At 39.9% G+C, this 15,729-nt stretch overlaps 1 protein-coding gene across 6 annotated transcripts in view; it reads right to left on the reverse strand.

Moving 5' to 3' along the window:
* Positions 1 to 15,729, reverse strand: part of SWT1 (SWT1 RNA endoribonuclease homolog) — an 88,971-nt gene that overhangs the window by 38,112 nt on the left and 35,130 nt on the right. For all 6 annotated transcript variants that reach the window (XM_075936759.2, XM_075936758.2, XM_075936756.2 and 3 more), the window contains 6 exons: positions 14,909 to 15,038; positions 14,683 to 14,784; positions 11,950 to 12,138; positions 11,049 to 11,142; positions 9,215 to 9,351; positions 5,865 to 6,022 (listed from right to left, as the gene is read on the reverse strand). In XM_075936759.2, coding sequence (XP_075792874.2) covers positions 5,865 to 6,022; positions 9,215 to 9,351; positions 11,049 to 11,142; positions 11,950 to 12,138; positions 14,683 to 14,784; positions 14,909 to 15,038 — 810 coding nt within the window. The remainder of the gene's footprint in view (positions 1 to 5,864; positions 6,023 to 9,214; positions 9,352 to 11,048; positions 11,143 to 11,949; positions 12,139 to 14,682; positions 14,785 to 14,908; positions 15,039 to 15,729) is intronic.

Consider the following 15,729-nt stretch of genomic DNA (forward strand, 5'->3'; position numbering starts at 1 on the left):
TACTAATTGAAATGTATTAAGTATTTTGGATGTTTTTGTACATTTTCAAATATATTGATTTCAATTACAACACAGAACAGCGAGGAGTCTTGCGGCAACATAGAGGCTGCCAAATTTATTAGGGCATAAGTTTTCGTGGGTAAAAGCCACTTCAGCAGATGAACTGCCTGAGTCTGTACACATGGGCAGGGATATATATAAGAATAACAAAAGAAAGAAATTATTTGTGTTAATGAGGCTGATCAAGTTAGGATGGATGTGGCTTTTTCACAGCAGTTGATGTAGAGATGTGAATATCAAGAGAAGGGAAACTGCCTTTGTAGTGTGTTAACCAATTAAGATCCTTATTCAATTCTAGTTGATAGTACTGGATTTGCAAATGAACTCCAATTCAGCCTTCCCGCTTTGTAATCATGTTTTGAAATTCTTTTGTAGAAGGATGGTTTCTTTCAAATCCATTATGGAATGTTCAGGGAGGTTAAAATATTCCCTTACAGGTTTATGTATGTTACCTTTCCTGATGTCTAATTTGTGTCCATTTATCCTTTGGCACAGAGACGGTCTGATTTGGCCAATATACAGGGCAAAAGGGCATTGATAGCACTTGAAGGCGTAACACATTAGAGAATGTGCAGCTGGATGAGCTCCCCATAGTGTGGCTTATGTGGTTAGGTCCTGTGATGGTGTCACTTGTATAGATATATGGACAGAGTTGTATAGATATATGAGATTTGTTGCAGGGATAGGTTCCTTGTTAAGTGTTTCTGTGGTGTGTTGTGTGGCTACTGTTGAGTATTTGCTTCAGGTTGGACAGGCTTTCTGTAGGCAAAGACTGACCTGTCTCCCGTGGTCTGTGACTGAGGGATCATTTTCCAGGATAGGTTGTAGATTGTCAATGATGTGCTGCAGGGGTTTTAGGTGGGGGCTGTAGGTTATAACCAGTGGTGTTCATTTATTTTCTTTGTTATATCTGTCTTGAAGGAGGTGACTTCTAGGGACTCATCTGGTTTTGTCAATCTGTTTTTTAACTTCACCAGGGGAGTATTTAAGTTTTTAAAATGCTTGATAAAGATCATGTAGATATTTGTCTCTGTCTGAGGGATTGAGCAGATACAATTGTATCTTAGGGCTTGGCTGTAGACAATGGATCATGTGATGTGTCCTAGCTGGAAGCTAGATGTGCGTAGGTAAGAACAGCAGACAGTAGGTTTGTGGTATAGAGTGATGTTATGTGATCATCATTTATTTGTACTGTAGTGTCCAGGAAGTGGATCTCTTGTGTGGATTGTTCCAGGCTGAGGTTGATAGTGGGGTGGAAATTGAAATCCCAATGGAATTCACAAATCACAAAACTCAGCCACCTCATGTGTCAGGGCGTCATTGGAGATACTACTCCGGAGATCTTGTACTCTATCCTCATGTGGAATATTGGTGTAGAGAGCTTTTGCACCCATGGTGTCAGGATGGTGTTTTCAGGAAGATTACTGATGTACTATAGTTTCCTCAGGAAGTCAGTGGTGTCTAGAAGATAGCTAGGAGCACTGGTAACAGAGTCTGAAGAGAGAGTTCGCATAGCTGGATAACCCTGCTGTAAGGGTGCCAATGCCTGAGACGATGGGGCGTCTAGAATTTCCAAGTTTATGGATCATGAGTAGTAGATAGAATATACCTGGTTGGGGCTTTTGGGGTGTGTCTATATAGATTTGGTCCTATGCCATTGCAGGGAGTTTCTTGAGCAGATGGTGTAGTTTCTTTTGGTATTCCTCAGTGGGGTCAGAGGAAAGTGGCCTGTAAAATGTGGTGTTAGAGAGTTGCCTGGCAGCCTCCAGTTCATAATCTGACGTATTGATGATTATAGCACCTCTTTTGTCAGCCTCTCTAATTATAATGTCAGAGTTGTTTCTGAGGCTGTGTACAGTGTTGCAGGCTGCAATGCTGAGATTATGAGGCACATTATATTGTTTATTCATAATGTTAGCCTGTGGATGTTTGCAGAAATACTCAATGTAGAGACCCAGACTGTAATTTCAACCATCAGAAGGAGCCCACATTGAATTCTTTTTAGTGTAGTGTTGGTAGGAGAGACCCTGTGGGTAGGTGCAATGTTCAGTGATATGTTGCAAATATTCTTTGAGTCGGAGATGGCAAAAATGGCTTCCAGGTCAACACAAAACTATATCATGTGTGCTCACTTTATATTTACATTACTTTTGATTACAAATATTTGCACTGTAAAATGATAAAACAGTATTTCTCAATTCATATCATATACTGTAGTGCAATCTCTATCGTGAAAGTGCAACTTACAAATCTAACTGCATTAAAAAGCAAAACAATTTAAAATTTCAGAGACTACAAGCCCACTCAGTCCTACTTTTTGTTCAACCAATAGCTAAGAGAAAGATTGTTTACATTTGTGGGAGAGGCTGCCTGCTAAAACAGGCATTTGCATGACACTTTTGTAGCCCACACTGCAAGATATTTATGTGCCAGATATACTAAACATTCATATCCCTCTTCATGTTTTGATCCTCACTCCAGAAGTCATGCTTCAATGCTGATGACCCTTGTTCAAAAAAAAAATGTTAATTAAATTTGTGACTGAACTCCTTGTGGAAGAACTGTATGTCTCCTGTTTTACCCATATCCTGTCATACACTTTATGTTATGATAGTCTCAGATGATGACCCAGCACGTTTGATTCAAGAATGCTTTCACTGCACATTTGACAAAAACACAAAGAAGGTACCAATATGAGATCTCTAAAGATAGCTACAGTGCTCCACCGAAGGTTTAAGAATCCGAAATGTCTTCCAAATTCTGAGAGGGATGAAGTATGAATCATGCTTTCCAAACAACTTAGCAAGTACAGAACCCAAACCACCAAAAAAGAAAATCAACCTGCTGGTGGCATCTGACTCAGATGATGAACATGAATATGCATTGGTCCACACTGCTTTGGATCGTTATTCAGCAGAATCCGTCATCAGCAAGGACACACATCCTCTGATTGAAACATGAAAGGACATATGAATCTTTAGAATATTTGACACGTAAATATCTTGCAATGCTGGCTACAACAATGCCATGCAAATGCCTGTTCTCACTTGTTTTTCTGAGCAATTAGCTGGACAAGTAGAAGAAATGAGTGGACAGAAGTTTTACATTGTTTTTGAAGGCAGGGTTGTTTTTTAACATCTACACTTATAAATTCTACTTCATGATAAAGAGATTGCACTACAGCATTAGGTAAATTGAAAAAATACTATTTATTTATTTTTTGCAGTGCAAATATTTGTAATCACAAATATAAAGGGAGCACTGTTCACTTTGTATTCTATGTTGCAAAGGAAAGCAATATTTGAAAATGTAGCGAACATCCAAAAATTTATAAATAAATGCTACTATTGTTTAAGCATGAGATTAAGAAAATTCAAAATTGCACAACAGCCCTGTTACAGGTTGAAACTCCCTTGCCTGGGAACCATAACATGTCCTGGACCAGGAGAGAGTGTTGGGAGCACAGTGCCATAGGAGACCAGTCCTGCAGCCCTGCAGCCAGTGGCAGAGCCCCACAGCAACGGGGCTGCGCTCCCAGTCTCACTTCCGGGCTACGTTTCTGGCCCTGGGTTATGGGACTCCTTAGTCACCCTACTCTTCCCCCAAGCAACCTCACCCCATCCCAGCTTGTCTCCCTCCCTTCCTGACCTTGAATGCTGAAATAAATAGTTATTTGTAGTGCCCAAGCAGGAGGAGCTGCTGAGCATGGGCCCCAAGCTTTTCCACGAGTGCTCCAGCCTCAGAACATCCGAGGATACCGGACCATGTATGTTGCCCGACAAGAGAAATCTGGATTAAGGATGTTAAATATCGGGTAATTGACTAATTGAACAGTCAGGCTCCACACAGTGTTTCAAAGCAGCAGCACTACAGGGAGCCTGGGGTCAGCTGGGGAGTCCTCAGCAGGAGTATCCCCAGGCTGCATGCAGTGATTCAAAGCAGCAGCTCTGTGTGGAGCCTGGGATCATTCTGGGGACTCTGCAGTTGACCCCGGGCTCCATGTGGCTTTGCCACTTTGAAATGCCGCAAGGAGCCTGACACCGGGCTCCCTGGCGATTCAAAGCGGCATCGCCCCACGGAGCCCGGGATCAGCTGGCATTGGGCTGCACACGGCATTTCAAAGTGGCAGTGCCACACGGAGCCAGGGGTCAGCTGCAGAATCCCCAGAATGATCCCAGTCTCCACACAGAGCTGCTGCTTTGAATCACTGCATGCAGCCTGGGGATACTCCTGCTGTCCTGGTCTGCATGCGACTTTTCAAAACAGCAGCACCATGTGGAGCCCGGGGTCTGGCCCTGGGCTTCAAGTGGTGCTCCCACTTTGAAGTACCCTCTTTCTTCTTCTTGCTTGCTGTCTTTATCTGATAGAGGCAGCAAAGGGAGGGGAAGCGAATAGTTGACTATCCTGTCAACTATCGGATAAGCATTTGCTTATTGTATAGTCGACTAGTCTTTCACATCCCTAGTCTGGATTATAGAGATCCAACTTGCACAGACTTTTTAAAAAGCATTCCAATTAGCATATGTGCACTGCTGTGACTAGCCCTATTTATAGAGTTTTATTAAATATTTCTGTGAAGGACATTTTCTATTTGTACATTCAAGAAAAGTAAGATCTATGAACTGAAACAAGAAATGTTAGTTCTAGTTACTTGAGAGCTCTCAGAGTTCATCTTGTACAGATGATTATAAAAGTAATTAACATTTTCACTTAGCTGAAATAGTTAATTGGAATATTTGTAAAGTGTTTAGCATTTTTTTATGCTAATGAACAAGTCCAAAGTTACTGTTAATAAAATGTGAATTTCCAAAATTCACACTGATCAACCAGACAGCACATAAAATTACTATTAAATGTAATCATCCCAATATCAAAATACATTATTTAATTAAACTATAATCTATGTGAGTGAATGACTCACAGAATTGGAAATGGGAAGCATGAACCTTCCCTTCTAAGTCACTTGTTCAAATCCCTTTCAGATTAGTTAGTATCAGATGGCTGTTTAGTGACACATAAAGTGTATTAGGCTAGGAGCAATAATTCATGTTAGAAAGGTGTACTGTACACCTTACAAGAATACCAAATGGCAAACTCCCAAAAGAGGTGAGGTCAGAATGAATTTGGACACTGAATTTCCCTACATAGGATTGAGCAACACTAACAGAGAAGTTGCAGGAGTCAGGAGGTGGCAGAGGGAGGGAGAAATGCTTCTACTTATGTTGCATTTTATATAACTGTCCTATAGGATTTTTAATTTTTTTAATAAGACTCCATCTAAAATATAAGAATGGTCACACTTGCATCTTCCACATTCTCCAATGGGTTAACTGACAAATTACTCAAGGTCTCATGGTTTAAGATATTACCAGAACCTTTTAACAGAGCTGTAGTTTTACTGCAATATTACTTATCAATATATATTTTAAATAATGTTTCTCATCACATCTCTTTTCCTAGTAGCGTATTTTTATATGAATAGTTTAAATTCAAAATCAAACACTGAAACTCTGTTAAGCATAGAAGCAGGATTCCTGAAAAATCATGACAGTGCAGCACAATTTGCCAGTTTTGTAGTTTACTAACAAAAAAAAATCTGTTGAAATTTTCATAAGAGGTTATAATAAAAAGTTAATTCAGGAATCAATTACTGTATTGTAGTTTGAGACATCTTCCACACCACTGGACTATATCAATCCTACTGTCATTAACACTGTAATGTAAAAAGCAGGAAAATGTCTCAGAGTCTATAGTTCAATTTTTAACTTAGTATTTGAAATATGCAAAACAGCACAAGTAACCACCTCCATCCACAAGTTTCCAAAAGCAATTTTCATTTCAGTTTCTAATATAGAGGATAAAGCTTCTCCTAAACTTTTTTCAAGGTCAGGAACAATGCTTGGAAGTGGGAGTGGAATATTAAGGCTGGAATCTTCCCTCTTGGTTTTCAGGAACTCAGTATCTGCCAAGTAAACACAATTACAGAAAGTGCTTTCTTTAGTGCATTATGCATAGAAATTATAGAAACAGCTACTAGATCCTGGAATTCAGTCTTCTGTGAGTGCTGAATTGTTATGTACTACGTATTTAATGTTTTGTACTCCAGTTTTAGGTCTCTAGCTACAGAGGAATCCATCACTTTACTTCTACATCTAGTTATTTCTACTACTCCATGACCATAATATCTGAGTGCCTTCTACGTATTTTAAAATATAATCAAATAGTGTCCATATTTCTCTCACCTCGCACCAGAACGAGAAATAGCAGGATACAATTTGAATGATCAGCCCGTCTTCTCCTCCCAGCTTCTAGCACTCAAATGTTTAGAAATATCCTGACCATGGGCTTGCATCCCTGACCATCTTGGCTAATAGCCAGAGATGGAACTATCCTCCATTAATTTATCCGGATTTTTTTAACTCAGTTACTCTTTTGGCCATCACAACAGCACATGACAAAGTGTTCCAAAGGCTAGTCGTGCATTTTGTGGAAAAGTATTTCCTCATGGTTTGTATTAAACCTGCTACTTATTATGTTGGAAGATTCTTATTTGTATTGTGGGAAAGGATAAAAGAATATTATTCTCTTTTTCAACCCCACTCACAATTTTACAGACCTCTATCAGGTCACTCATCTATTTCAAAGCTCTAAATCCCTAAACTTTTTAATCTTTTCTAATAGCTCAATCACATCTTGACAGTAATTAAGAGGAGAGAAAGTCTTTTTTGAGGTGGGGTGACTAGAACTTGGAATGGCATTCAAGATATGAGTACACCCCCATGGACTTCTGCATCACCACTATGAGATTCTCTCATTTTCTATCACTTTTCTAACAGTTTCTAACATTTTGATTTAACAAACAAAATTGTGTTGGGGAAGAGTCAACATGGTTTTTATAAAGGGAAATCATGCCTTACCAATTTACTAAAATTCATGTGGGGAGTCAAGAACATGGACAAGGGGGATCCTGTGGATATTAGGGATGTTAGAAATTGTTTAATTTAATAATCATATAACCGCAACAATTCTTAGTGATTACACAATTATTTGATGGTCCCCAGGGGGCAGGGCCGGCAGCCAGTGCGTTCCCGGCCTCACTCCCGGGGACCCCATGCTAGGCCTGCCCCAGGCAGAGGCTGCTGTGCGGCAGCAGGCCCTGTCCTCAAGAGGCCCCAAGCTCTCTGCAGACAGAGGCTGCTCCGGCGTCCAACGTTTATACAATACAGTAAAACTCCAATTGTTCGGCATCTAGTGGTCCGGCACTCCTAATAGTCCAGCACCAACTGGAACCCGGAAGTGCTCTGGCCAGCCGGACAATTGGAGGTGCTCTGTCCCCGGCTTCCCCAAGTCTGCCGCTGGTCAGTTTCAGCAGCGGTGGAGTTGCGGAAGCCCTGGGGCAGAGCACCTCAGCTGCTCTGCCCCCGGCTTCTCCAAGTCCGCTGCTGCTGAAACTGACCAGCGGCTGACTTGGGGAAGCCGGGGACAGAGCAGCTGAGGTGCTGCCGGGTTGGTCCTTCAGCGCTGCTCAGGTGAGGGGTGGCGCTACAGGACCAACCCGGCAGCACCCCCAATGCTCTGCCCCCAGGTTCCGCAAGTCAGCCGCTGAAGCTGACAAGCAGCTGACTTGGGGAAGCCAGGGGCAGAGCAGCTGGGGTGCTGCCGGGTTGGTCCCGCAGCGCTGCCCTCTCCCACGCTGAGCAGTTCCCCGCCGACCTCCAGCCCCACCCCAGACCCTTCCTAGCCCCCCTTCCGGTACTCCGGCATATCTGATAATCCGGCACCCCCTGTGTCCTAAAGGTGCCGGATTATCAGAAGTTTACTGTACTACGGACCAAATACAACCAAGGTCAAAGTAGGTAAAATTCCACTAATTTCTATAGAGTTACGCCTGGTATATTACAAGACAACTGAGTAATACTGTTAAATATGAACAACAAAAATTGATCTTAGGTCTAAGTCACACTATTATAACCCATTGCTCAGAGTACAAGTATGGCAGTTCATATCAAGCATTATAGAGTGACATTAGATTTATAAATTACAGTAGAGTCCCTATCATCCGACTTAAATGGGACCGACACATGGTCGGATTACCGAATATGTTGGAAGATATAGACTCTACTGTAGAGAGAACAGAACAGCTGATGCCGCTTCTGCCGGGAACCAGCAGAGCAGCATCAGCTGTTCTGTTGCTCTGTAGGAGCAGCTGCTTCCACTACTGCTGGGATGCTTCCAGGCAGGTGAGACAGAAGCAGCAGCTTCTCCTAGAGAGCAAGGGAACAACTGATGCCGCTCCTGCGGGGGACGTCCCCGCAGGAGTGGCATCAATTGTTCCCTTGCTCTCTAGGAGAAGCTCCTGCTGCTGCCGCTCCTGCCTGGAAGCATCCCAGCAGCAGTGGCAGCGGCAGCAGCTTCTCCTAGAGAGCAACGGGGCAGCAAGCGGGGCCGATCTCTCGGCCCACGCTGTATCCGAACCTGCAGCTCCCGGGGACAAAGTCCCCGGAAGTTGAAGGGTCAGATAAAACAGAGTGTCAGATTACTGGGTGTCGGTTAATCCGGACTCCACTGTTCAAGAAACCAACTAATAGAGGAGTTCAAAAGGAACTAAGATGAAACCTTTTTGAGTTAGTGAGTTGTGTTGGGCTAACCGCTATTTGAAAATAAAAAATGTTAAAAGGTGGCTAGAAGTTTTAATACACAGATCTGGGAAACATACTTAATATTTCATCACTTTATTAACTGAAACTATTTTACCCAAGCTCTTAAACTTTCAGAAAAAAAATGTCATCTTTGGGTAGAGACCAAAGATGGAAAATTTTAGTCCTCAAAGTGAATGTTCTAGAACAGGGGTTCCCAAACTTTTCGGCATCATGCCCCCTTTTTGATTTTTGAAAAACCCTCATGCTCCCCTTCCCCCCAAAATACAGCTGCTAAACTTGAGGGGGGGGGAAAAAAAAGAACTGACCCGGGCAGCAAAACTTGATGGGGGCGGGGGAGGCTGGGTCTCCTCGTGCCCCCTCCTGGAATTTCTTCGCACGCCCCCCAGTTTGGGAACCCATGTTCTAGAAGTTCCAAGTTCACAAAGGCATGAACTTAATTATACTCTGCATGATTCACGGGGCCACTATAAATACGCACACACATGCAAACTGACCTGTTTTTGATTGTTGTGGGCCAACACAGTTCTGATGGCTGTTTACATTCAGGTTCTGGAGTGCAGTAACCAAATCTGGTTTGCACATGGCCTTTACATCACTCACAAGGGCTTTGCTGCATAAATTTTTATCATCCCTATTAAAAGAGATTTACTTTTGTTTTGATTGTACTAACTTCTCAACAACACTACATTGTAAAAGCTAACGCATTAACAAAATAGTTTTCAGTAAGCCCATATAAATTTTGAAAGGCTTCACAGTAAACTACATATTGCCTGCAAAAGAAAAAAAAAAAAAAAGGTACCCACTGAAGAAGTAGCTATTCTAAAAAGCAACACACAAAATACGTTAAAAATATATATATATATATAACCACAATTTAGGCCTAACTTCAGAAAAAGAAACTGTAAAACATTGGCATCTTTTAGCTCAACAAATGAAAACCTATTTGGTAACATATTGCCAAAAACAGAAATAAAACCTAACCCATCTTCACACAGAAAATGCCACACTATTCATGTATTTACTCTAGCCCTGCAAAGCAAGATATATTTAGAAAGAAAAAAAAAATTAAAAAAATTTGAATCAGTTTAATTTTAATCAATTTCTTTTTAAAAATAAAACTAAATACAACTAAATATAAATTTGAATTGCTAAGCAATTTTAAGATCTACACTTATTTTAATTTACTAAAATAATTTAAAATTAAACATTCAAGTAGAACATGTTTCTTTAAAATTTTAGTAGACAAGTCAAACACCTGAACTGGTCACTAGCTAACGCACCTGGAATCAGCAAGCAGACAGTAGGTACAGAGAAAATATTTCAGGTCAATGACTAATTCATTCAAAAATATGAGAAAGCAAATGAGAATTTAAAAAAAAGCAAGAAAGATTATTTTTTATTCATATTGGCAGAGGATAACAAGGAGGGAGAAAATGAGTTCTATTAGTTCTAATATCTTGAAGACATAGTGACTAGAAACAATCAGTTCCATTAACTGTTTAGTGACAGGTTAAAGGGCGGAGCCATCCCTACCTCAGTTCCTTCTTACAAACTCAAGATCAGGACCTCTTCCTAGAGTAGGTTCACAGGATAGGCTCCCCAACCAAGGATAAAGTATCTGTGACTAGAGTGTCTGATGACAGAACTGGAGTAAAAGGAACCCTGGGACATACACTCACTGAGTTTGTCAACTTGTTCTGGGAGAAGAGAACATTTGCATGTCCAGTGGATGTCAGAAGCGATGGTAAACTGACTTACATCACTTCTGCATGACCCTAAAGTGAAGTCTGGAGTGTTAGGCATACATGCAAACTGCCATATGCCCTAGAAGTGTCCTATAGCGCCTCACTGTTATACAGGTATGCACCTAGACTTCTAAGCACAGGCTGTCTATTGCTTGAAATAAATATGACCTGGAGACTGAATAAGGAACTATCCCTGCAAATTGTAATCTTGTTTGCCTAGGTGATATCTGGTTGATCTTTGTTGATTAGCAGGCCTAAAACTTTAAAGACTAGACCATCTGCACTTTTCCTTCCACCTGATTCTTGGACTGTCCATGGAGTAACTAGTTGTTTAAGTAAACATACACGGGCATATGTATATGTATACTTATAATTAATTCTACTCAAAGTGTTATGGTTAGAAGAGTGATTGTTCTTAATTCTTCCTTTATACCACAAAAGGAGCAATAGCAAGTAATTTTGTTTCTCAAAAAGCTTTTTCAATCACATCTAAAAGTGATGGTTGCGTAGTCTCCTCCCTCACACACAGGATTCAATAATCGCAGACTTGAAAACAAAACCTAAAATGCAAAATGCAACTCACGTGCACAGTATGACAAAAGCTTGAGGGAACAGACTCTGATACTGCAAGCAGCATTGTAAAACACGATCATCATTGTTTTCATCACTCAGTCCATCTGCAAAGTTAGCAAACACAATGGTGATACATTCAGAAGTGATCAGGCTTCTTGAGTCATTTCTAATACATTTATTAAGATTTATTCAAACACGATTTGATCAAGCAAAGGGGAGATGTGTCTAAGCAGAGATCTGGGATACAGAAATTCCCGAGTTCTAGTAGAAACTGCTACTTTCTCGTCATGTAACTTCAGGCAAATAACTTACACTACTCTAAACAACTAGGCCAATAGTCACCAACCAGGGAAGACAGGCAATCCATACCCAATTGGAAGTATGAATTAACTCCCCAAAGCTTTTTATAAAGTGGAGACACTGGGTACAATTGACAATACTCTAGCAAACAAATTTATTGATAAAATGGTAGGAGGTGAAATACTGCTTTTGAATATGAACTACCCATGTGCTAAATCTGTTAAAAAAAAACCTTCAGCTACGGATTAAAGTGTACTTAATACGTTCATACTGAAATTGTAGGTGGAAATTTGACTTCTAATAATTCAGAAAGTCACCTATTACAAAAGATGGCAAAATAGAAGGGCCTGATTATTCACTCCATTACACTAGTTTCATGCCAGCATATTCTGCTGACATCAGTTAGCAGTATAAAACTGATGTGATTCGGGACAAATCAGGCCCATAGAATCTGATTGACAACTTTCAGTGGCCAGTCAGTTTTAACAGGGAAATTGCAAAGGTAAAAGTGAAGATTATAATAAGCCTAGAAGGAGGTGCTGATGCTCATATTAGCTGAGCTGTAAGGACCATTTAACTCAGAAATCAATATAACTATTTACATAGCTTACATATTTTCTGAGAAGCAAGTTGCATTGACTGCCCCCACAGCTTTGAATCTTGGTTTTTGAGGCAAGTGTAGATAAAATCAACTGCAGGGACAGCTTTGTGCCGAACATGTTGTAGAACTTTGCCCTTCTTCAAGTTGTCCAGTTCTTGTAAAACCACCCAGGGAATTATCAGTGCAAGTCTGCCAATGCCTAGAAAACACAATTTTTTTAAACTGCTAATGGAACTACAGTAGGTTCCATTTTAATGTCAACATTGTTCCTAAGGATTATGGATATTAGCATATTTCTGCATTAGTGAACAAGAGCCATTTCATCTGTATACAGAAAGATTAAGTTTAATTTTTGTAAAGTTAGCTTCCCTAATGTTAAATTCAATATAAAAACTCTTATCTTAAAAACGAGAAAAACTTGGAAAACAACAAATAGTCTAGCAGCACCTTAAAGACTAACAAATCAGATATATGGTATCATGAGCTTTTGTGGGTACAACCCACTTCTTCAGATGAATGGAGTATTAAAAGTCCAGATCAAAAAATAAATAGGGAATGGGGGGCAGGAAGGGGGGAAAAAAACAGTGAATTAGAGTGTTCAAGGTACAAGAAGCTGATAGAGGAGGTGCAAATTGTTCTTAAGTACCCATTGTTTAGTTGGTTAAGTCATTAGGATGTGGAAGGTTGTGTGCTTCATATCTTTTTGATGGCTCCCAAACTTGTAAATGAAGCTAAGTTCCAATGCTTCCCTGTGTATTTGGCTTGTCCCCTTGTTGTTTCAGGCCAGTTCTACAAGCCAAATACACAGAAAGTGAATGACTATTTTGTCAATGCCATATGCGTTGTCCTCATTTTTTATCCCTGGCACATACATTACAAACAAATACATCACATACATTACTTATAGCCTAATGGGGCTATGTTTCCAATTAGTTTGTCTTATAAATTGGAGCTTATTTGCTCAAACTTCAGAAGCACACTGATGGACTTCACTTGTGCCTGCCAACACATTGGTAGCTGTGGTCTTCGACATCTATGGAAGTGATGAATTTTGTGCTCCCACAAGGAATAGAATTCCAACACCAATAAACTTTCTCCCACATAGAAAAATGAGGGATGAAACCTATCTGAGGAACACACACCGCTTCCCCATCAACCTGTGCGCATCTGCTGGGAGGAGCCAGCAGCAGAGAGCAGAACACTGAAGGAAAGGAATAGAGGGAAGAAGGCCTAGACATACATGTGTGCTTCTGTCCGTGGAAAGATATCAAGAGGGTAGGGCTGGGCGCATGTCTGCAAGAGAGACTCCTCTCACTCACTGTTTCTGCATCACCAGCGTGGAGGTGTAGGGCTATGTGAAGAAGGCTCTGTCCCTGGCAGAGCAGAAATGTAACAACTAAGCAGGCAAGCTGCTAATATTCCCATTGTCAGTTAACTGTCCTCATTCTTAGTCATTTAAGTCTCCTTTATCTTGTCAGAATGGTGTAAAGGAACCTTATTTTAAATGACAAAAACTGACTCTTCAGCTAGGAAGGACTATGAATTTTCTAGCTTTCTTTCCGGGTGCCCAAGAGATACAATGGGATCAGATCACAGCTCAAGAACTATTTTACTTAGCCATTTAAAAAACAAAGCAGGACAACAATTAGCAAAACTATAAGTGTGAAGGTCTGAGCAATTAAAAGCAACATTCTACTTTACAGAACATCAAACATCAAAATAAAAGGTGTTAATTTAAATGAAAAACTGGAAAGCAGGGTATTGGGTATTATTATGTATTTGTAACTTAACTTTCATGTGTTGAAGAAATGCTGAATGTTTGTTGTGATTTTTTTTCTATGTACAGTAGTTTAAATAAGTTACCAAAATAGAAGAAAATGGCTTGATGATATTGCATTATTTTTACAAATAAAATATGAACAATTTTGGATTTTTTAGCACATGGTTTTGACTTGTTGGTACAGAATTTCCCCGGGAGTACTTAGTCCCTCTTGCAGTACAGAACTAGAATTCAGTAACATACTAGATGCAGCACTAAGTGACTGGAAGTAAGTAATTGGAAGTCATAATTTTAAATGTATTATTTCCAACTCTGTTATTAACTCAGACCTCAATTTTTTTCTCACAAACTTTTTTATGCCTGGATAATACTTACCTTACATATGGGATAATTTGTTCCTATGACCTCAGCTGCATTTAAATAAAGTGCTCTGAGATCCTTGTATTAATGTGCAAAAGAAGTGTAAGGTACTTACTGTTTAATAATGGATCAAACACTTCAGTCCCTACTCTGCCCTTACCTCAGGTAAAAAACAAAACACAGACTAAAAAAAAAAAACCCTATTCAACTTCCTAAAGCATCTAGTATCAGATAAAACCACACCTACTGGTTTTAGAAGTCAAGTGTTTCTAAAACTTTTATACATGCAGAAGATAATAGGCACAGTTGTCAAATGTCAGTTTCTTTAAAAGGAAGCCTACACTCTGCATTTGGACTCTCGCAAACAGGCATTTACATGTGAAAAATCTAAGTGTCCAACTGTGGGATTTGGATAGCTTGTGTTTGAGAGTTTGCCTCAATATGTATGAAGTCATGACATTATCTTTTCATTATATAAGTTCCAGTACAGTATGATAAGCGTTGGCCCCACAGCGAATACCCCGTAGCCTGAAGAGCTTACCACACAAACACGAACCCATTGACTGATTTTACAGCCCCTAAAGAAGAGGGACATTCACATACCTGGCACATCTCTAGTTTTCAAAGTCATGATAAATTGAAGGTGACTAATCATTATGTTGGTGTCAATCACTATCAAGAGGTTCAAACCAGAAATGGCAGTTGCTGTAGAAAAGAACACATAGCAAATAATTCTTTTGCATTCCTTAGTTAGGTCACTTATAACTTAACGTTGTCAGTGTGGAAGCAAATATCAAGGAACCTCCGGACAGCTTGACAGATGACATACCAGCAGCAATGTCTGCATTCTCTTCTGGAAGGTCTATTTCCATACTTGTCAATTCTCCACAAGTCTGCACAACTGGCAAAGCCATCTTTTTGTCAATACGAGCAGCATGCAAGTCTTCTATTATTTGCATCTATTGTTAAAACATTAATATAAATACATAAAATAAGAAGTGGGTAGTCTCCTTAAAATCTGTCTCGTGGAAACAAGCATCTTTGGTATCACAACTGCTGTTTTAATACAGTTCTTTATATTAGTCTATTTTTAACTGGTGTAACAAATTGAAGAGTACGACAACATGCAGTGTACGCTCGAGCATGTATGTCCTAAAGTTCCATTTTTTGACCACATTTCTATCCAATAGTTAATAGTCTTGATCTGTTCCCTACTACATAGGCTGAAAGTGCTTTGCTAACAGCAGTTCTTTAGCAACACTGTTATATTTCAGTGGTTCTGTACCCGGAGTACATAGAATTTTTCCCGGGGGATGATCTCATCTTGATATTTGCCTAGTTTTACAACAGACTACATAAAAAGCATCAGCCACATCAATATAAACTAAATTTCATGCAATAACTTGTGTATATTTTTGAATATACTGTACTCTACACTGAAATTCAAGCATATTACAAATTATTTATTTTATGCTCATATGGTAAAAATGAGAAAATAAGCAATTTTTCAGTAATTGTATTCCATGACACTTTTGTATCTTTATGTCTCATTTTGTAAGCAAGTAGTTTTAAGAGGTGAAACATGGAGGTACTCAAGATCAATCAGACTCCCGAAATGGGTACCGAAGTCTAGAAAGGTTGAGAGCCACC

This window comes from Pelodiscus sinensis, chromosome 9, assembly GCF_052426305.1.
Source record: "Pelodiscus sinensis isolate ZL-2025 chromosome 9, ASM5242630v1, whole genome shotgun sequence".
NCBI classification, from domain to species: Eukaryota; Metazoa; Chordata; order Testudines; family Trionychidae; genus Pelodiscus; species Pelodiscus sinensis.